The sequence below is a fragment of the Stenella coeruleoalba genome (assembly GCF_951394435.1).
Source record: "Stenella coeruleoalba genome assembly, chromosome: 11".
In the NCBI taxonomy this organism is placed as follows: Eukaryota; Metazoa; Chordata; class Mammalia; order Artiodactyla; family Delphinidae; genus Stenella; species Stenella coeruleoalba.
The window spans coordinates 97739952-97762618 of record NC_137157.1 but is presented as its reverse complement, the minus strand read 5'-3'; the positions used below and the strand labels follow the sequence as shown (position 1 = coordinate 97762618).

Here is a 22667-nt window from a genome sequence, read left to right as displayed (position 1 = left end):
CTGGAAGCAGGCGGTTTGGGGCCCCTGACTAGCTTTCCATGACTTTGAGTAAGTCATCGAACCCCTCTGTCCCTCAGGATCCTAATGGCACATGGTTCTTGGGAAGATCCTATAAGGCAAAGCACCTAGCTCAAGGTCCATCAGTAGTAAGCAGACACACACCAGTGATGCTGAGGGAGCGTCGTGCTCAATAAGAAAGAACGTATAAACTTAGAACAGACAATGGGGATAACTTAGAGGACGTGAGTTCCTCATCAGTAGAATATCTGAGCAAAGACATCACTTTTATCTGTCAAGGATGCTCTATAGGTGTTCCTCTGTGATAGATGGGGGTATGGACTGGGAGACCCATGGTTTCCCTGACAACCTTAAAATGTGGTAATTCCATAAGGGTCTTGCCCCAAGTTACACAGCCTATGGCATAATGGGGACTAGATCCCACCTCTCCCAACCCCAAGTCTAGTGCTTTCTCCATGACCCTATATACCACGTTTAAAAAAATTATATAGAACACTGTCCAGAAACTCTCCCAAACGTAATTGCTTATTAATGACTACCAGTTTCTCTTTCTCAGTAGCCACACTCTTAAGAAGGAAACATGTCTACAAACATGTAATTCTATAAAGCAAATAATTTACACCTAAGTGGATCTTGGTGGAGTACAAAGAACCCCAATGAATGAAATGTGTCACATGTTCAAAGCAATGAAAAGCGAGGGAGAAAAGTGCGACAGAGCAGAAAGCTTTCCTTGCTTACTCCTAGCTATTAGGACGTGCCAGAAAGCAAGGAGGGAGATCTTGTCTAAAGATTGCAATGTTCTCTTTTCACCCAACAAGCTACCTGATGCTCCATGAGTTCCATGTAGCTCAGAGTAAGCCTGATTGAAAGAGGCCCACAGTCTCTAAGCTGTCCCTTAGTCAGACCTAAAGAAGGATCTGCAAGTTAGGGTCCGTCCAAAACTCTATGTCGATATGTGCTGTAAGGGGGATTGTGTTTGACTTGTAGGAATAAGCACTAGGTTAGTTGAACTTTTGTGCTGAGATTTTCCACATATATGTGGAATCTAGAAAAATGGTACAGACGAACCTATTTGCAGGGCAGGAATAGAGACACAGATGTAGAGAATGGACATGGTCGGTGGGGGGACGGGGTGGGATGAATTTGGAGATTGGGACTGACATATATACACTACCATGTGTAAAACACATAGCTAGTGGGAACCTGCTGTATTGCACAGGGAGCTCAGCTCGGTGCTCTGTGGTGACCTAGATGGGTGGGATGCGGGGGAGGTCCAAGAGGGAGGGGATATATGTATACATATAGCTGATTCACTTCATTGTACACCAGAAGCTAACACAACATTGTAAAGCAACTATACCCCAATTACAAAAAATAAACAAAACAAAAAATCTAAAAATAAAGCTACCATATAACCAGCAATCCCATTCTTGGGTATATATCCAGAGAAAAACTTGATTTGAAAGTATACATGCACCCCAACGTTCACAGCGGTACTTTTTACAATAGCAAAGACATGGAAGCAACCTAAATGTCCATCGACATAGGAATGGATAAAGAAGAGGTGGTACATATATACAGTGGAATATTACTCAGCCATAAAAAGGAATGAAATTGTGCCATTTGCAGAGACGTGGATGGACAGAAACTGTCATACAGAGTGAAGTAAGTCAGAAAGAGAAAAACAAATATCGTATAATATCGCTTGTATGTGGAATCTAGAAAAATGATACAGATGAACTTATTTGCAAAGCAGAAACAGAAACACAGACGTAGAGAACAAACGTATGGATACCAAGGGGGGAAGGAGGGTGGGATAAATTGGGAGGTTGGGATTGACATGTATACACTACTATGTATAAAACAGATAACTAATGAGAACCTACTGTAGAGCACAGGGAACTCTATACTCAATGCTCTGGGAAGGAAATCTGAAAAAGAGGGGATATATGTATACGTACAGCTGATTCACTTTGCTGTACAGCAGAAACTAACACAACATTGTAAAGCAACTCTGCTCCAATAAAAATTAATTAAAAAAAAAAAGAAATGGAAACATTGAAGCTATCCCCAGGTCACAGCGCTGGGACTAGAATGTGTGCATTCTGACTCCTAGACTGGTGCCACTTCACCACCATGGTGCCAATGACAGGGACAATGTTTTCTGCATCTATTTTAGGAGGCGTCTGAGCTTATAATCAGAGGTCTACCTTCTGCTCTGTGAACATCTGGGTGATTCAGGACAAGGAAATGATCCACTCTGACCTCAATTTCCCTAACCAAAGGAGTGAAATGCTGATCAATAGTCTGTCAGATTCAGGGAGGGTTCATTCTGAGGAGAAACAGATGCTCTGGGAAAACCAGCTACTCAAAGAAAGGACTTCTCGCAGTCTGATGGACCAAGAAGGGGTTTGGCTACTTGAAAAGGACTGACCAAACCCCAGACATGTAACCCAGACATCCAATCAACAAGTTCCAATAGCTTATTAAGAACAATATTCAAGAATAATTTAAGAAAAATAATTTTAAAAACGACTATGCAATCCAAGGAATAATTACTTGCCTAGACTGAGTTTTAAAGAAAAGATAACTTTCCATGCCCCTGCGTTAAGGTAGGTGGTGTAAGATGGGTAAAACATGGCATCTTATTCTGTGCCTTTTGTTCTATGTTTTATTATTTTCTTAAAGCATTCATGTATAGGATGTTAATTCTTTCCCAGGCTTGATCCCTAGACAACGGGCTTGTTAGGGACAGGGACTGTATTATTCAACTCTTTTTCCTTCCTGCCAGCCTTACAAAACATTCACTGAGTGTCTAACTACATACCCACGACATCCCCGATGCCTAGCACGCTGTGTGGCACCTGGTAAGGACTCAGCTTGTATCAAATAAATGAAAGAATAAAACACAAGAGCCAGAGGCGATCTCCAAAGCACAGAAACCCCTGCATGTTTGACTCCTTCATTAAAACCATTTGAATTTTACCTTACAAATCTGAAGCGTGCCCCCGACATGCTCTGATGTGTCTGTGCAGAGACCTGTGATGTTATCAGTTTAGCACATATGTGATCGCTCAGCATGAATACCTTGATGAATACTATATAGAATTTCAAGTGCAGACTCCCAGACACAGAAGGCATATTCTGTGACGGGCCAAAATGTCATGAGGGTCCACAGCCCATTCCCCTGTTTCCAAGCAAGACTACATCTACTCTATAACAGAGAGCCAGGCTTCCCTAAATCTGAAAAGAGTTCCACTGAGTGAAACATACAGGCAGCCTAGGTAAAGTCTTAAGTGTCTAAATGGAAGGTCAGACCTTGATTTCTCGAGGTAAAGTATGGTTTTCATCCCAAGTATAGCAGATTTCACTGGAGTTCGATTACCAACTTACTTAACTCATTTGCTAGATGACATAAAATTGCGGGTAATTACACTACAAAGAGTAATTATCTGAATAATTTCCTTGTACAAAGGCACGTCACTTGGAGCGTTGGTCTATATTATGTTAGGGAAATTTTAAATTAGGTACACCACTTTATTTAAAAAAGAGAAACATTAGAAGAATATATATTCAGAAGTAGGGGGTAGAAAAACTTGCTCTTCACCAGTTTATTGGAATTATACAAAAGGGAGCTCATGGGCTGCTACCTGAAACAACTAAATTTCCTGAGTTTAAATGATTTCAGGAAGACCTCACACACAAAATGGCTGTCCAGATGTAATGCATGATCTAGACTCCCCTCTCTCTCAAAATATTTCTTTAAAATGATATTTCATGATCCTGAAATAATTGGTGACTGTGAGATGCCAGATGTAAGTCTTTTCCTCCAAAACCTTACGTAAACCCATAGCATTCGCTTTAGAACATCTTCCTTGACACCAGGAAAGGCTTTAGGTCCTGAGTTTGCCTTAGCTAGACTGACCGCCTGGCTGCTCTCAAAAATGGAAACATATGTGGGCACGACGAAGGTAGGGGTTTGTAAATTAGGCAAAGGAATTTTCCTGTTCATTTTTAATCCTGTGCATTTTGTTCTCTTCCCTTAAGCAATACGTCTACTAAATTTTGGTGACTTTTTATTTTCAAAAGCACAAAATTGAGCCCTTTTGGTGCTGTTTCCCAGGACGAAAACCTAACTTCAGAATCCATTTCCTTACAATTCGATCACAATTGTTAAAGAAACGTAAGATGAAGGCTCACACACACTCATTGGAAGAGAAGACAGCGGAATTACTATCATCTATTATCATCATCATCATTATTACACAGGGCTTGAAGGAACACACCTCTATATGTCATAAAGAAAAAATTATTTGGTTTATAGCTGATGGGACCACAATGCAAGTGTGATTTGAGATGGCTAAGAGCAGAAATAAATTAGGATTTTCTGTTCTAACTTCACCTTCCACATAAACCCCTCTCCTCTGAATTTGTGCTTTTCTAAGTTGTTTACACAATGCATAGGCGCAGACTTTGTTTCAAGTTCATGTAAGAGCAGATGCCCTTACTTCAGGCTGAACAAAAAGGAAATGCATTCCTCCTAGGAGTCTAACTCCATCCTAGCTTGGATTGTCTAGCATACTTATACAAACTTCTTGCTTTCAGGTCAATCCTAAAATAGAAAGAACATCTCTCTCCAGAGGTGCACATTTTAAAGATGATAAAACTTGAAAAACAATCTATTTCACATTTCAAATGAAAAATGCCAACCAAAGACCACCAAGAAAATAATTTTAGAAAAATGTTCACTCTCCCTCCTGAATTGTGCCACCAGGGAAAAAAGCCACAAACAACAACAAAAGCAACCCAAAACCTCAACAAGAAAATTATGTCTCCGGTTTTTATTAATGAGTTTTTTAAAGTTTGGAGAATATGAATTCAGGGTGTTGTAGACTTATGCTATAAACTATACTAACAAATGCCGGCCATCCTTGTGTTTAAAGGCTGAAAAATAAAATATGAAATACGGACTATTTGTTAGAAATAGTTTACATTGCTTCGATTTGGTTGTAACTAATACACAGCTGAATAAAGTCACAAAATCGAAAGAATATTCAATCACACTAGGAAAGTGGACATTTTAAAGGCAAATGAACGTTTGAACTCGGGCAAAGTGTTTATAAAAACATTTTTAAGTTTTATAAAACAAATAAAAATGACTATTGCTCCAGAAACATTTCTGGTAGGGGTAGTCTTGACATTTTACTAGGGACTTAAATCTACAAAACGTTTAACATGACCTCCCCGAACTTAAATGTCTAAAATGAAGCAGGAGTAAAATTTAAAAGACATTTGTCTTTTTGGTTTTTCAAACACTTCTTTGGTTCCTTCCCTTTTCTTTTCCTTCAATAATTTATTCTGTTTTTCTACCTTTGTACATACAAATCAAGTGTCCATCAAATCAGGCACCAGAAAAGCAAGCTCTCTTAAATATAGTTCACTCAGACTGAACTTCCACAGCAAGTATTGACATTTTCATTAATTTTAACTCTTTTTTCCCCCCAGAAGAAACAAAACAAAGTCTCTTGGGTCAGAACAGCAACCATTAAACGAAAAAGAAATAAATAATAAGTTAAAAATAGAGGGAATGTGTTAAAACGAAGGAAGAATGGTCATAACCAAAGTCTGTCATCTTCAAAAAGAAACAGTTCCACACTTCATGACTGATTCAAACAGAAAGCTTCTCCTTTACATTTGAAACAAGTAATTCCACCTCACAAGCACATTTTCAAAGAAGCCCCTAGCTTTCTGCATCTGATTCTTGCAACATTCTCTATACCTCATCGAGGTAAAACCCAGTTCACATTGACTATTTTCCTCCCAAAGAGTCCCACTGAGCTTCTTGTAAATTTCAGTATCAACTCAGCGTTATCACCGTGGGTTTTAAGAATGGCACACTTCTGATATCACCCCCCCCGACTGAAAGATTAAAAAGACTTTGCCCACATAGAGGGGAAATGAAGGTGCGCGGACTCACTCTGCAGCTGCAGTGTTTAGCTCTCGGGGTCTAAATGGTCCTCCACGAGCACGGACACCCTGGGGGTATCCAGCGAGTGGGAGGGGAGTCGCCCTAAACGCTTGCCCATTTATTTGTGGAACTCTTTGGACGGGCGTTATTTCTAGACGGATTTGCTCCTAACACGGTAAAATTCGTCCAAAACTGCTTCTACGCATCCTCGGGAGATGGACTGTCACATGTAATTTTCACAAAGTCAGCCAACCCAGCTGGTATCGAAATAGTGGATGGGGCGGGGGGACCAGGGAGAAATAAGTCGCGCGTAAAATACTGGCGTCCAAGTAAGTGCAGAACTCATTACCGAGCAACAGAAAGCACACCCCCCGCTGGAGAGACGGCGGAGAGCTAGGTGGTGGCGCGTCGCGACCAGCAATCGCGATATTCAATCTGACGTCGCCAAGGAGCGCAACTGGACGGCAACGCAAAGCAATCAGCTTTTCCCGGAGCTGAGAGCAGCTCGCGATTTCAAAGGGAGAAAACTCAGCTCCTCGTGGTGGAAGGTGCGGGGGCGCGGCAGGGAGGGCCTGGGAGGGGGTCGCCATTTGGCTCCGGGCGGGCGCGCGCGGCGGTCCCAGCGACCCGGGCGGCCGGGGGCGCGAGGCCGGAGCGCCGTCCGCTAGGGGCGGGCCACGCACCGCCGCCGCCCGCCCCCGCCCGCCCCCTCCCCCGCCGCTTCCTCTCGCTCTCCCAGCCCCTTCCCCCCACGTGTGGGTGACGTCAAAATTCCGCGAAAAAGCCGCGTGGTGGCTCCTCCGGCGGAGGCGCGATTCCGTTGCCCAGCGGGCCCCTCCCGGGCGCCGGGGGGAGGGCGAAGGAGCGAGCCGGCCGGTTCCCTTTCCTCCCGGAGGCCGGGCCCCACCGACGCCGGGGGGCAGATGCCCCCCGCCCCAGATCTTACTGGAAAAGTCACTTTTATAAACCGAAGACACTTCCAGGGCTATTTTCGGCCGCGTGAGGCAGCTGAATCAGACAGGAAGAGGGGGAAATTTCGGGTCTCTTTACTTTTTATTTTTTTTTCAAGGGAGGGGAGGAAGATGCGAGGGGGGCGAACGGACGGCAGGCGTTTCTGACCCACGCCTGTCGCATCTGCCGCCCGAGGCACGCAGCCCGGGTTCAAGCTCGGACCCAGGGAGGGCGGCTGGAGAGCGCAGGCCGGCCCGTGTCTATCCCCGCAGGGTCTGGGCGCCCCGGGGCTGCCACGGGCCGAGGGGCGGCCGTGCGGGGTCCCGGAAGCGCTCTCACACCTGGGTCCCAGTGCCTGGCGCGGGGAGCCACCCGGCGGCTCGTCCCCACCCACCTTCTGTCTCCTCGAGCTCCAGTTCCCGACCTGTCCCTCCTCCTTTCGCACATTTTTCTAATTTGCTTCCACTCCCTTCCCACTCCCTCCCGTCCCCTCCTTCTGCACCTCCTCGGCTTCCTTCCTGGTACTCCGGCCTCCTAGAGCCGAGACTCGGACCCTTGGCCATCTACTTTCAAGCGACCGTCGGGTTTTCGGTTTTGACTGCCCGTCCATCCCTAAATGGAGAAATACACCGCTCTGCTCTGGGGGGGGAGTTAGGGGTGGCGGGGGCGCCTGAGCCCGAACTCACTCCCCTCCCCCCACCCCGCCAGAGCGCCCCTAGGAGGACGAAGCTTGCAGCCGACAGCGGGATCACCTGGCTGGGCGGCATCCGCCAGGTGAGCTGGGGCGTAAGTGTGCTTAGCGTTGCAGGTTCCTGCAGAAATGTGCCTATAAACACCCTGCACCTACAGGGGTTTGTACACTTTCCAACCGAAACTCCACAACGCGAGGGGTGGTGAGCCGGCCAGGGAGGGAATAAAAGTCCAGTAAAACTGACGTTCGCTAAAGGTTATCATTTGATCCTACAAAGGGAAGGAGGTGTTTTTTTTCCCCCCTTGAGGGGTTTAAAAGGAATAAGGAAGAGCCAATATTTTGTTTTGTTTTTTTTCCCTACAGTGACCAGTTTTGACTTAAAAGCCGGAGCACAGACGTTTGGTTTTTTTCTCTAAACCTAAGGCTACACGCAAAAGAAAATGCGCAGGTTTGTTCAGAAGGCAACGTGCCTTTTCCCGCGTGCGAGGAGGAGTGCTTTTTAGCAAGCAAAATTAAAGTTTTAACACATGGTCGGAGTGGCGACCAAAAGGGAAAACTCAGTTTCCAGTCCAAGCCTCGCGGAGACATTCCTGCCAACCTCCGCACCCTCGCACGCCCCACCCCGAGCCTTGGAGCCTGAACCACTGGGGGACGGATTCGCTGCGAGGTTGCTGTTCGGGAACAGTCCGTAATCGGAAGGGGAAGTCAATGGGGAACTTGAAGGGGCGAGCCTGCCACGCGGGGAGCGCCCGCACCCGCGGGTCTGGGTGGACGGAGAGGGCGGCGGGGAGAGGGGCATCCGCCCGCGCCCCTCCTCTTCACAGCCGTCTGTCCCCCGCCCCCCGGCCCCGCTCCCCGCCGGAATTTCTCCGTAAAGCCAGACGGGTTTGGGGTTAGGGGGAGGGAAGGGGAGAGGGGGCCCCTCGGCTCGCCGCTCCCGAGACTTGAGGCCTCACCACCCAGGTTTTCTCCCCAGGGTGGGCGAGGCCCGGAGGACGACCACCCGCCTCTTCCCCGCCCCCAGCTGCCCCTCTTCAGGGGACCCCGGGCTCGGGATGCTTTCCCTGCAGGGAGGTGGAGAAAAGGCCGTGCTGGGTTAGTTACCAAGTGATGTCAAGAGGCTGGGAGCCCTCGCCGGCTTCTGTCCTTGCCTGTCGGGGCAGATTTATACTTTAAAAATACCTCTCTCGCCCACACTGCCCCCCACCCCCTACCCCTACAGCTTTCTTTGATCCGCTCAAAGGTGGCTGAGCTGAAGTTTGAGTAAGTCCTTTATGGGGTTTTAAAATGTTAAGTTCACTTATTTATCCGGAGTGACTCAAGGCCTGAGTCGGGAAGTCCACGTTGACTGAAATCAAGAGGTGATTGTTAGGCACCCGCTGTCTTCCGAGGAACACCGTACTCGGCCCCGACTGTCATCCGCCGCGCGGGACTGTTTCATTCTGAGTTTGCAACTTGGGTTTTTCAGCGAGCTTTTTTTCTTCCAGAAAGCTAATGGCTTCCACCGCAATTAGACATTCTCCTCGCCCGCCCCTTCCCTCCCCTTTCTTTACATACAGTCGATTGGATACTAATTCCCGAGGCTATTGATAAGGTCGCCCGCGCCCCGGCCTCTCCCCAGCCCTCGCCCGCCCCAGTCCCCGCTCTCCCTCCGCCCTCCCTTCCTTGGCTTCCTTTTGATGTAGCGGGGAACGCGTCCTACTAAAAAAAAAAAAAAAAAAAAAAAAAAAAAAAAAAAAAGTAATCTGCCCGGTAACAATCAGCGCGCAGTAGCAGGAGACCCAGAGCTATTGGCTATGCAAATAGAGGGAGGGGAGACGGCGCCCCAAACTCTTACTCACCCTTTTAAAGCGATATCCCCCTTCCACCCACCCACCCACCCCTTCCGCCCCACCCTCGTGGAAAGGGGCTGGCCCCGGGGCCAGGGTTAATCGCTCGCACCTCTGGTTTATGCGCTGTCCGCCCTCTTTATTCCACCTCCCCCTCCTTTCAGGGAACAGAGCTCACAGCTCACCCAGCCCCCCGCCTCCCCCCGCTCGCCCTCGCGCCCCGGTTCGGGCCCCCTTTCTCCGCGAGGGAGGTCCTGGGCCAACCTCGGTGTCTCTCCAGAGACCCTACCCACGCCGCGCTCGGCGCACGTGCCAGCTCCGCCAGCGCGCCGCGGGCCCTGGGCCCACTCCCTTTCTTCCCGGAGTGAAATAGCACAGACGGGCAGGGTGGGGGGTGGCGGGAGGAAGGAGGTGAGGAAACGCCATCAGATCCCCTCTAAAAGCGGCTTTGACCCGAGGATGCATTGGAGCACGTGTCAGAGCCGACCGCACTGGCTGCGTCTCCACCGTAGTTCCGCTCGCGGGGGGAAAGCCCTGGCTGCGAGCGACGCGTGAACCCGGAGGGTCCGCGAGGGTGCTAGGCGAGGGACCCGGGGTGGAACTCTTGGGCCTCGGAGGAAAGGAAGGGGTGGTGTCGTTGGCGCCCGGGGAGAGAGGGGGAGCCAAACCTACCCCTCTTTCGCCCCTCTCCCCTCCTCCTCCCGGGCTATTTCCTAGAAAGCTGTATCAGTGTGGCCACGCTCCGCGCAGGCACCTCGGGCGGCTTGTCAGCAGAGGCAGGGCGAGGAAGCGGGTTTTTCCTGCGTGGCCGCTGGCCGCGGCGGAACCGCTGGTAGCCCTGCCCCCGGCCTGCGGCGGCTCGGGGCGCCTCCCCGCGTCTCCCAGTGGCGCCTGCGGCGCCCCAAGAACGGGATGGTTTCTGCTCCTGGGTCACATTCTATCACGTCGGAGAAGCGCCCCCTCCCTCCGGACACTCACCCCTCCCCCCCAACACATCTGCGGGGGGGCGGGGGCGGGGGTTGGAGTGGGCGCCGAAGTTCTGGTCCCTTTAATCGGGTTTTGGAAACAGCAACATGATCAGGAACATAAATTTCAGGGACATAACCTTTTTCTCTGGGTATGCGAAGTTGCTGTTTTCTCAGATCGCCCTCCCTCTTTCTCACGTAAGGGATCTATTTCTCAGTTGTCTGAGCCCACCTCATCTTCAAGTAATCCACCCGTCATTCCTGAATCTTAAAATACATGGGCGGTAGTATTAGGATCAGTTTTGAAGTAGCCAGAGTCGGAGGGTCGTATTTTGGCAGGATGCACCTACAGAATGTGCGCAATTAGAGGAAATAAGTAGGAATCGGTGGGGTTTTTTTTTTTTGTGGGTTCCCCTCTCCGAGGCCCCTGGCTTGCGGGGCTGCATAGAGGGAGAGGGCCTCGGAGAGCTAAGGAGAGGGGGCCGGGGGGCGGGGGACCGCGTTTGAAGTTTGGTCGGGCCAGCTGCTGTTCTCCTTAATAACAAGAGGGGAAAGGAGGGAGGGAGGGAGACACTGAGAGGAGGAGGGGAGGACCGGGAGGGGAGGGAAAGGGAGGAGGAACCGGAGAGGGGGGTGAGGCGAGAGGGAGGAGAAGTAACTGCCCAGCCAGTTTGCGTCACTGCCTCGGAGAGCAGAGAGCAGAGCGAGCTGGGGAGAGCAGACAAGTTTGAAGGGGAGGGCAGGCAGAGTCAGCAGCCCCCGGGGCGCTCCTCTCCCACCGCCCATCCCTTTCCCCTCTTCTTCCCCAGCTTCCCTCTCTGCCCTTCGCTATTTCCCCGAAAACCCCTTATTTAGCCAAAGGAAGGAGGTAAGGGGAATCCTCTCCCCTCCCCCCCTCCAAAAAACCCCCCCAATTTTCCAGTCCGGAGATCGCAGGGGCGCGAGTGGGCACCCAGCTGGCCATGGAGCTGCTGTGCGGAGAGGTGGACCCGGTCCGCAGGGCCGTGCCGGACGCCAACCTGCTCCACGACGACCGCGTGCTGCAGAACTTGCTGACCATCGAGGAGCGCTACCTTCCCCAGTGCTCCTACTTCAAGTGCGTGCAGAAGGACATCCAGCCCTACATGCGCAGGATGGTGGCCACCTGGATGCTGGAGGTAGGTCTGCAGGCAGGCGCACCGTCCGTCCCCGCCCGGACCCCAGACCCCACGCGGGGACCCTGAACCTGCGAGAGGGCAGCCTCCGCGCCCGCCTCCCCGCTGCTGCGCGAGAGGTTACCCCGTGCCCTCGGCGAGACGCGTGGCTTCCTTTCTGTTCCTTGCGGGGTGCAAGATTAACGGGGGGAGGGGGGAGGAGGGAGGAGGCAAATCTGGGAGCAGCGAGGCTGTCCCGGGGCGGGGGTGGGGGAGCATCCCGCGCGCGGGTGCCTGCCTGTGGCTGCCTCCCCCCCCCCCCCCACCCCGACCTGTCTTTTGCGAAGCCGAGGCTGCTTTAGGTGCCTTGAAGAAGGGAGTAGGAGCGGGAAGCCGGGACCCCAAAGTTAAAAAATCAGCCCCCCCACCAAAGGCCAGGGCAAATTCGTCCTAGCCTCGGGTACCCCCCCCCTCGCCTGTGGTCGCGACTCCGCGTTGGCACTAAGGGGGGAGGGCGGAGGGCGGAGGGAGAAGAGAAACGGAGAATTCAGGAGCCCCGGAAGTCACACTGAAGAAAACGTGTGTTTTCGGGGAACCCAAAAGAACCACTTCTTTCCCCTCGCTCCGAACCCTTGCGGAGCGAGCCGTGTGCCCACGTCTGCACGGCTCCGGACCTGCCGTGGTTTCGCCATGTTGCTTTGTAAACTCGGGGTGGAGAGGCTGGAACGCGTCGCCCGCTCCCCCTCTCACCCCACTATCCCGGCCCCCCACTTCTGATGGCGCCTTCGCCCCCGATCCCCCCCTCCCTCACGAAGGTTACTTACGTTTCGGCCTTCAGTTTCCTGGGTGCGGAGAGCTGGGTGGGGTGGGAGGGGGGAGGAGGTGTGTGCAGGGGCGATAGCGGGTCCCCCCCGAAGGAGAGGCCGGAGCCCCCCGCGCCTCTCTCCGGCGGCTCCCCGTTCTCGTCTGTCCCCCAGCTCTTCGCCACCGTCCCCGGCCTCTGCCCTTGTGGGCCGCGGCCGGACACTCCCGCCGCCGCGCTCACCCCTGCAAGTTTCCCCCTCGGTATCCAAAGCCCCAGGGGTCGCGGTCCAGACCTTCCCGGCACCCCAAACCTCCGTTGCGGGTAGCCTGGGTCCTCTGTGGGGTTTTCACGGCGAAAGGTCTTGTCTGGGGTATTTCCTCGATTTTTAATTATTTTTTGAACCCGTCTCCCCTGCCCCGACTCCGGCCGCCCAGGCTGCGCGGCGCTGGCTCCCTCCGCCCTCCCCCCGCTTCCCCACCTCTCCCCACCCACCCCCCCAAATGCGGCGCCTGGGCCGCGGGGACTCCCCCCGACAATTTTTTCAATTGTCGGGAATGATAGAGCAGGGTCTGGGGGTCCGAATGAGACCAAGAACGAGACCCCCGGAGCCTCCGGAATATTTTTATTGATTTTTTGAAAAGATGACGAAATCCAAAAAAGAGAGTGAGTGAGTGCGAGCGAGCGGAGCGGTGAGCGGCCCACGGGGGCGGCGGGGCCGGAGCTGCTGCGCCCTCGGCCTCGGGGTCCTTAACCCACCTCTCCGGTGAGTTTTTAGGCTCCCGGGGAGGACCCCAGCGCGGATGGCCATTCAGATTGACCCCAATTTCCTCGCCTTCACTCTGATCGCTTATTCTACTCCCCTCCCCCTCCCCCCCGACAAATTCAATATTTTTGTCGTTTTCCTAGATTGTGCGGTTTCCCTTTTTTCCTCTTTTCCTGATATTATGGTCTCCCCCCACCCCGACCCTGTCCCCTCGTGTCATAGGTCTGTGAGGAGCAGAAGTGCGAAGAAGAGGTCTTTCCTCTGGCCATCAATTACCTGGACCGCTTCTTGGCCGGAGTCCCAACTCCGAAGACCCATCTGCAGCTTCTGGGGGCCGTGTGCATGTTCCTGGCTTCCAAGCTCAAAGAGACCATCCCGCTGACCGCTGAGAAGTTGTGCATTTACACGGACAACTCCGTCAAGCCTCAGGAGCTGCTGGTAATGACTGCCTCCTTCCCCCCTGCCTTTCTGCTGTCCCCTATCCTAATAATATACTCTGATGCCGCTGCTCCCAGAACAGATCCTTAGGACCCCAAATTACCCATCCCTGACGTTTTCACACTTCTGGGAACTCTTTAACACGACGCTCCTTGCGTTCCTACTGTGTGCGGGGGCTCTGTGCGAAGTACCGAGACTCCACCCATGAATAACGTCCTCACTCAGGGAGGTTTGTGTTGGTGAGATTCATTTGCAGCCGCTTACGTATGCAGAGGAGGCATGAAGCACAGTGATAAAATATTTTAATTAAATTCCAAATTTTCAATCGCGGAATTCCGAGACAGAAATCAACCTCTCACACGATTCTCAAATACACGTGTGGCGTGTCTCCTAAGAACCGGGAGTTCAAAGGTAGGTCTTAGGCACCTCTTAGAGTCTCAAGATACCCACACATAGTAGCTGTTCACTTAAATACCAGCTCATTGGCTTTTGAGCAGAGTCAAATTGGGCCCTTTGTCAGAGGGTTGGGAGGCCTGAATTCCTGTCTCCGGTGGGGCTGTTACCTCTACATAGACACGGGGTCCTGTCTGGACTCTGGTTTTCTGCCCGCAAACCTTTTTCCCACCCGATAGGACTCTTTGCCCCCGTAGCTTCATACTTAAGACGGCCATGTGGCAGCAGCGTGGCATTGGTTGGGTGGCTCCAGAGGCCCACCTTCAGTGATCTGCACAGCCTATCTCCCAACTGTTTGGAAAAGGGGCCCCCTCTTACCACCCCCCTCCCCCTCCCCCTCCCCGCTGGCCAGGCCTGCACTAAGTCCACAGGGCCCGGGACTGGCTGCCTGAACTGAGCTCTTTGTGAGAGGCCTTCCTCCCTGAGGCTGTGCTGCCACCTAGCGGCAGACATGTGCAAGGATGGGGAGGAATCTCCGAGAATGCAGAGGGGCATGAATGACCTCACCTTTGAACAGTTGCCAGATTTCAGCTGCTTCTGGTTTGGTCCGAGAGGCCCAGAAAGGTGCTTTCTTCTAGGAGATCTGCTTCCTTTAATAATGGTACAAGTCGAGTGGTTTATACTCACATTCCCCCGTGAGAAGGAGAGCTGAAATTTCAAGCCATCTTGGAAGACACTGACTGTTTAGTAGTCTATCTGGGTTTTCACCGCCAACCTCCCGTAAAAAAACCAAGGCAGACTTGAAGGCAGGTAAAGAGAGCATGGTTAAAATTGGGATCCAGTTATATGTCTCACGGGAGACGAGGAAAACGAATCTTCCTTTTGCTTCACTGTTTCAACATGGTGGGGGACTCGGGTATGTTTCAGAGCACCCCAATTTTTTTCCAGGGGCTTGCCAAGCTAATTTGTACTGCTGCAGACAAATCTGCCTTTTTCCAGTCTCTGTCTCTTTATCCCAGAAGTTGAGAACTGGAGGAGTCCTCCTATTTTACCAACAAGAAAGCCGAGGCCAGGGAAGGGGAGGGAGTTGGCCCAGACCACACAGCCAGCCGGTGCTGTGGGTCGCAGGCAGAATAGGGCTCTGGTGGCCGGCTTGGCAGGCGGAAGACAGTCGGTATCTTGGGGTGAATGGGGGAACGGACTACACTGGTAAGCTGGTCGCTCATTCTGCTGATGACGATAGATCGATGGGCCTGTTTTTCCCTCTGACTGCACGTAGTTTTAAGGCTCTCTCTTTGGCTTGTTTCCCTTTGAGCACAATTCCCCCCAACGTATCCCAATAAGGGAGAGAAACAAGGTTTTTCACTAGGTGGGCTGCTGGTGAGAGGCCCACAAGAGACAGGGTTGCACAGTGCCAGCATTTGGGCTGCGGGCTTCTATGACCTTGAACAAGGACCTTCACCCTGCCCTGAATCACCTCCAGCTGCACAAGGGGGTTGCCAGTGACCATGAGGTCCTTCAGTCATGGTAACAAAGGCCGGTGAAACATTTCAGTGGAAGGGTGCCCCGTGTCTGAGTATCATTTCCCAAGATTTCTGCATTACGTGTCATGGGGGAAGTTTTAGCAGCAGAGAGAAAAATGGTACATTTTGGCACCAACTACGAGCAAGCTAATTGGTTGCCAAGGATTTGGGCCAAGAAACCTAATTTTGAGCTTTATTCTGTGTACATCATTTTTCCACGAGGATTAAAAAGACCATTAATCTGGTGATAGATATACAATAAATTGCTACGAAAGGGCTACAATGACCTTGGTGGTATCTTACTGTAGATTCAACCTTCTGGGTGGGCGGGCAGAAGCATCCCCTGGAATGGAAGTCAGGGTCGGGTGCGGGTCGGGGAGCTGGAGAGGCAGAGAAATAGAAGAAGGTACCATCTTGGCAACAGCTACCTGGGCGCTCATTATTTTCAGTGGAGCCTGACCTTTGAAGCCTGAGAAGAGCCGTCACCCACTTCAAAGCTTTAGGGCCACTCTGATAAACGGCCCCGCCTTCCAATCTAATGAGAATCGTTCCGAAGACTGGTCTGGATGCCAAGCCCCCAGTCCCGGATGCCAGGTCAGCCTGTGGGCTTTATACTCTTCCCTTCCTCCCTCCGTCCCCAGGAGTGGGAGCTGGTGGTGCTGGGCAAGTTGAAGTGGAACCTGGCGGCCGTCACCCCCCACGACTTCATCGAGCACATCCTTCGCAAGCTGCCTCAGCCCAGCGAGAAGCTGTCTCTGATCCGCAAGCACGCTCAGACCTTCATCGCTCTGTGCGCCACTGGTAGGAGCTGCTGGAGCCCGGTGGGGGCCTGGTGCTGGGGAGGGCTTTGGGGGGGGTGGATTCAAGGAGGAGGACCGCAGCCCTAACTTCCAGGGATTGGGGGGTCGAGGGGAGGGGGTCCCAAGTAATCTAGAGTCCAAGGTTTCATTCCTGGACTGTTTCTTCGTTCCTTTATCTCAGCTGGTATATTTTCTCTCTCTGCCAAGCTCATAAATGGTTTATGAGGACAGGTGTGGTGAGGGGGGAAAAAAACAGCGCCTGTTAAAATATTCTTTATGGTGTCTAAAGTGCTCTTTGAAGATAATATATACTGCCCTCTGGTCGTGTTTCAATCTTTCATCTTTGGAGGAAAAGGATGGCTTGGAGATAAGCCCAAGAGGAAATTTGGAGGGGGGCGGGATGCAAATATAGGTCCGAGGAACGCTGTCAAGATAAATACCGCCTGCCCTGATAAGTGGTCGGGGAGGCCAGAGGAATTCTTTGGCCGCAGGGCATTTACTGCCTTCCGGCAGCTCCTTCTGCAGGGTTCGGGTGAACATGTGGGGTTTTCAGCAAGGACTGCTTCCTGCGCCTGGGCTCTGCTGCCCTCCCTCCACGTGTTGGGGTTTTGATGGCAGCCTTTTTAACGCTGCAACCGCGTTTTTTCTTTTCACGTTAAGAGCGCTACACCCACCCCATTGATCCCGCAATGGATACATAGTCCTCGTTGGCCCGTTTGCTTTGCAATTAACTGATAAACTAAAGGCAGCGGTTTGATACCGTCTCATCACATTGAACTTTGGCCAGTTTCCGCCGTCTTCCCCCTCCCCTCATCTTTTTCCCCCCACCCCTAACGGTAGTGGCCATGGGAGAAACTCCCGGACCCATCGTTGGCCAGGGTGGAGCGTCAGGAGTTCATATTTTCACAATCAGAAGTGTTAGGGAAAGAACTTGTTTGGGTGGACCTTTCCCCCCTGCCCCGGGGGAGAGGGCGGGGTTCACGGTTGCCAGGAGCATGTACTGGAATTGCAAAGGTGGGCCTGGGGCTTGACTTCTTTCAGTATCTTGTTACGTGTTAAGATGAGCACGTTATCTGCAATGTAGGGTATGTGCCCTGTTCACAGTCAAAAGGTCGGGCTTTGCTACTTCCCAGCCCGCGACCTCTCTGAACCTCAGCCTCTTCATCTGTAAAATATGCCTATTGACACATGACGCTCCTACAGCCTTTTCAGGTGGTTAGGAAAACGGACATCAGAAGAGAGGTGATGTACAAGGAGGTCCTTTGTCAACCAGGCAAGGTGTAGGCGATGTGCCCTGGTACCAAATGTGAAAATGTCTCCGATTCTGACTTTTACTGAGTGGATACAATGACTTCCCTAACCCTAACCCTGCTACCCCCATTTGAGTTTAGCAGGACGCCGTGCTCAGCCTTTGTGGGCTCAGATGCAGGGTCCAGCCCCCCCACTGTGGATCCCAGAGCAGGCTTCCCGTCCCTGAGCTTCCCAGATCCAGGCCCAGCCTCGTGGAGTGTCCGTGCCCTGTGCCCTTCCTGCAGCCCTGGGGGACCATTGTTTGCCCGTGATTCTCGCTGCCCTGCACACCGTAGCCCTTCTTCTGCTTCCTCCCCTTCTGCTGTCTGGCCTGGCCCCTAGAGGTCAGCCCCTCATTGACTTGTCATTTTGTCTCCCAGGCCCCGCTGTCCCTTCCTCTCCATTGTCATGATTCACTGTGGAGAAGGGGTCAACCAGCCCTTTTCTCTCTAGGACAGCTGACCCCTGACCCTGCGCTCCCCCATCGCCCAGCTGTCGATAGCCAGTGCTCTGCTCTGACCTTGTCTCTTGACGGACGTATCTTTTGGGGTCCATCTGCCCACTCCCCCTCGCTGATCTCTGACTCGGGTCGGAGGGTGGGTGGAGTGACCCAGGCCAAAAGCAGATCCCCGGATTGCCTAAAGGCCCATGCTCTAAAATTGGGGATCCCGTCCGCCACTCCTGGCCTTCTTGGCCAGGTCCTTGGGGCAGCTGCCACGTTTGGGGCCCGAGGAGGGAGCCTGGGATTCAGGGGCAGGGGATAGAGGTCTGAGGGGAGGCGGGGGAAGTCGGGAAGACTGCCCTTTGAGAGAGGAGCTAGCGTGGGGCAGGGGCAGGGAAGGATGGGAATAGGAACACCTCCAGCTGGGTACTGAGCGCCACGCATGGACAGCTCAGAGCACAAGGAGGGTTTCACACGTTTCTGGGTCTAGAGGGGATGAGCCCGTCTGAGAGGCATTTCTTTCCCTGATCTGCCCTCGAGTGTGTCTGCATGGCCGAGTCACGTGGCATCCCGCTGCCTGGGGTTTTAGGGCCGTGGGCCTGACGGAGTAAAAGCCAAGGGGCCGCTTTTCTCGAGGGGACCACCTTCCGGCTGGATGAGATGCCTCGTTCTGGGGCCAGGGTGTGTGAGCAATGGGCGCGTGCCCGGGCCAGGCCGGCAGGTAGCCGGCACGAGTTACAGCAGCACAGGTCCTGCTCCGTTCCGCTCAGGGATCCCGGCCTTTCAGGGGCAGCCGCGACCCTGGGGCTGTGTGGCTAGTTGAGGGGGAAAGCTGCTTGTGAAAGAGCTGGCGGTGGTCCCGCGGTCCGTGGAGAGTGCCTGTGTGTGAAAGGGGAAGACGCGGGCAGGGCAGGGCTGCCAGTCCTCCTTCCGGGGGCTTGAGACTTCACATGGTGGTGAGACAGAGAGAGGTGTCCTCTTCCCTTCCCAGCCCTGAACAGCCTCTGGGGTGGAGACTTCGGCTGGTGCCGGTCGGTGGAGGCCATGGGGTGAGGGGAGCCCTTCATATCCGCCTTCCCTAGAGCTTTGGACGCTGGGCAGCACACTGTCCTCAGCATCCCCCTGGTGCCGCTCTGATGGCAGAGCCCCGAAGTCTGCCAACGAGGAAAGAGACCATTGGGATGACTCAGGATCGCGCCGGCGTGGGGGAGATTCCTGACGCATGACATCATGCTGAACAGATGATTCCAGTTAGTTTAGAAGAGCCAGTGGCATTGAGTTTGAACTTGGCGCGGGCGGGGGTGAGGGAGGGGGTGTTTAGCCTCCCTTCCCACGGCACCCTGCATCTCCCTCTGTGCCTAGGAGCCCCCCACCCCGAGGTGCTGCCCTCAGCTATCCAGGCTGCCTGCCCAGCGGGCCTGGGCCCCAGGGATGGCGATACCCCAGAGCTTCCCCGTCCTCCTGGCTGTACCTGGACGTGTCTCGCGACGCTTCATCCCTGGTTTACAGCCGGACAGTGGTGGCCCAGAGAGGGTCCATGACTTGGCCCCTGATGCAGAAAGGGAGGTCTGCCTGGGTGGTTGGAAGGTGGAAGGAAGAATGGAAAGCCCTTTCCATCTGCGACCCTCTGAGTTCCCTCCACCGAGGAGCAGCCACGGGGCCCCAGGGAAGTGGACTGTTGAACGGGAGTCTCAGTTCTTCCACACGGGCAGCTTGACAGGGCCCATCTCACTTCCCACCAGGCCGTAAGGTGCGTGGGGAGCAGGCTGAGGGTCCTCGTCCAGCCCCCCACCGGCTCCGGCCTTTTAAAGGCCCACCTGAGGCAGGTTGGAGGAGAGGGAGAGAAGGGCATCCCTGGTTCTCTTCCCCTCGGAGCGAGCGCCTCTCGCCCCCTAGTGGTGAACAGAAGCACAGTGGTCACGCTTGCCGGTCAAGGCCTCGGCCACCATAGTCAAAACAACGGGGATAAAGCCACCCCCAGGGCCGTGTAATCTGTGGTTTCAAACCCGCTTAGCTCAGAACGCTTCCTTCAGTGAAATCTTAACTAAGTTGATGAACTGTGGAGCAGCTCTCCTGCCCTTGTCCAGATTAAGGAGCCCAGTGGGGCCCCAGGAGGTCCTTGGGTGGTGAAGTGTCTGCAGGATCCCACAGGGGACTGGGGCCACAGACGGGAGGCGTTCCCATCTCCTGGACTCCTGAGCCAGGGTTCCTTCCTTTGGCCTTTTCTCCCGCCTCTGATGGGAAAGATGGCCGTGGATTCCCAGTGGGGCGTGGGCGGTGCCTCTGAAGAGCTCTCTACCTGCTGGTGAGTCTCAGAGTGCAACGTCCAGATGCCTCTCTCCATCTTAAGCCCAGGCCCGGCATCAGACGTTAGACAAGTCACTTAACCTCTCAAGATTTCATCGATTCACCGGTAAAAGGGAGTGTCTTGAAGCAGGTGAATTTCACCTTGTTCTTTGCTAATTCCTTGCCAAGTAAGCAAACAGTAGGAACACTGCCTGGGCTGGTCGGTGGAGAAGGTGGAGGTCAGGTCAGGGCTGCTGAGCTATGGGACCTGTTCCTTGGTTCTGGGTGACCCCAGCTGAATGAATAGTCCGACTTCTCTCTCGTTCCTTGTGTGCTTGTGCCCTCTTTCCATCCCCCTGGGAGGCCTCAGCTTCCCCCACTGCTGACAAAGCAGCAGGAGGCAGTGGGGACGCGATGAGGGAGAAAGAGCCTCAGGGCGGCCAGAGCAGAGCCCTCGTTCTCCTGGCCTTGCTGTGCAGGGCCTGCTGTTTCGCCGCATCCCTGCAGGTGCTGAACAGAATCGCCGACGGTCAGCATTGCCCACCCCGATCCCACAGCGGGCCCCTGGGGTAGGGATAGTGGGGTGATGACAGCGATGCTGCTGGTGGGTGTCATGGGTTGTTTACCGAGAACCAGGCCCTGTTCTCTTAGTTGCATCCTCAGAAGTACCCTATGAGAGTCTAATTATTATCCTCATGTGTAGGTGGAAAAATGGAGGCTCAGAGAGGTCAGGTAACTTGCCCACCTTCACGCAGCTGGTAGGTGGTAAGGTCACCAGCCTCCGTGGCCTCCACCTTCCAGTGCTTGGAGCTGCTTGGCCCAAACCCTTCCCACCTCCTTTTGGGGAATCCTCCTAAGTGTGTGTCTCGAATGCTCCTATCCTTTCTTGGAGACATTTCTTTAGAAGTCACCTAGCCATTTAGATCATATGTCCCGTGTCTTGGGGGAATCATCATGGTGCTGCCTGGAACAGGGAGGAACACGTCGTAACTCGATCAGAACGGGTCCCTGCTCAGCTAATTGCCTCTCACTCTGGGGGGCGGGTTCTTATTAAGTCACACACACTTTAGCTTTCCAGGTGGGCAGCTGAGGGTGGAGAGAGACCCTCACCCCTGAGCACACCTTCAGCACCAACATAGAGCTTGTCGGCGTTTTTTGACCAAGAGATTCAGAGATTTGGGAGAGATCGTTACTTTGTATTTTATTTTTGCAAATAGCGTTTCCCCCACTGGATGGTGGGGACATTTACATACATCTTTGTATTCTCCTGATATCCCCACGTGCATGCATGTTGATGCATTTCTATTTACGTATTTATGGACAGTTGCAATCTTGATCATAGCACGTGCTCATGAAGCCTGATTTTATTTTTGCCCCCTCCCTCAAGTAAATATCGTGAATCTATCCATCCAGTTCCGTAGCCAAAAGTTGAAGGTTTCCAGAAATGGCTGAATGGGTTGGATGGAACTTTCCACAGGTGAGTGTGGAGGTTAGTTAACAAGAGCTAGTACAAGGACACGACCCTTCAGATGTTTTATTCAGGTGTTTTTCTCTCTGCCATTTCCCCTACCAGCAGAGAGGGGGTGTCCCTGGGTGTGGTCTTGGGGCAGCCCCTGAGGCCATGCAGAACTGCTCCATGGAGAGAGATGTCTTGTGACTTTGCTGCCTGGGGGAAGCCGTGCTGTGTTCTAGTGTCTCTTCCTTATTCTTTTCCTTGAGAGTCGTTTTTACTCCAGAGCCTTAAGTAAAAAGCCAGTTAGAGCCGGAAGGCCCCGAGAAGATTAGCCAGCCTACCTTCTTCCAACTTTTTGGACCTAAACCATAAAGGAAGAAATACATTTTATAAAGCAATTCAGGATAACTGTCAGTATACGTCAAATCGATACAAATGTTTCTTAAGACAGTATTGACTCTCACTGCTTGCATTACTTCCTGATACTTTCTATGCTAACATTTTGTTCAACTCAACAACAACAAAAAATGCTGGTCACCACCTACAAACGAATTTCATGACCCTGTACTGAGTTGCAGGTGGAGGTTAGAAAAACTAGTTAGTTCGCTGCTCTAGCTCTACCCTCCCCATAGATAACTGGGACTCCAAGGGGCTGGGAGGGAGGAAGTGACTCGCCCAGGGTCCCATGGGCTGGACCTGGCTTTGTGGGAGAGTCGGGCAGTTGTCGGGGCCCTAGAGGGGGTCACTGCCCTGCTGCTCAGCAGCGCCAGCCTAGCTTCCCTGGCCCTGCCGGTGCTGCCCAGAGGCTGCCGTGTTCATGCAGCCCTTGCTCCCCAGTTCTGGGGGGCGGGGCAGGGGACAGTGTCCCTCGGCATTTTCCCACAAAACGAGAAGGGAGGTACGATCCTCTCAGCAACCC

General features: G+C 53.0%; 1 protein-coding gene across 4 annotated transcripts in view; it reads left to right on the top strand.

Moving 5' to 3' along the window:
- Positions 1 to 6255: 6255 nt before the first annotated feature.
- The window catches only part of CCND2 (cyclin D2), a 29351-nt gene continuing 12939 nt past the window's right edge, over positions 6256 to 22667 (top strand). Inside the window, exons 1-6 of one of the 4 annotated variants that reach the window (XM_079938590.1) lie at positions 6256 to 7026; positions 7646 to 7711; positions 7992 to 8076; positions 11345 to 11579; positions 13346 to 13561; positions 16119 to 16278. In XM_079938590.1, coding sequence (XP_079794716.1) covers positions 8069 to 8076; positions 11345 to 11579; positions 13346 to 13561; positions 16119 to 16278 — 619 coding nt within the window. In that variant the 5' untranslated portion in view covers positions 6256 to 7026; positions 7646 to 7711; positions 7992 to 8068. Of the gene's footprint in view, positions 7712 to 7921; positions 8077 to 10525; positions 10575 to 11344; positions 11580 to 13345; positions 13562 to 16118; positions 16279 to 22667 lie in introns of those variants that run through there. The other 3 variants (XM_079938589.1, XM_079938591.1, XM_079938588.1) reach the window with 3 other exon arrangements.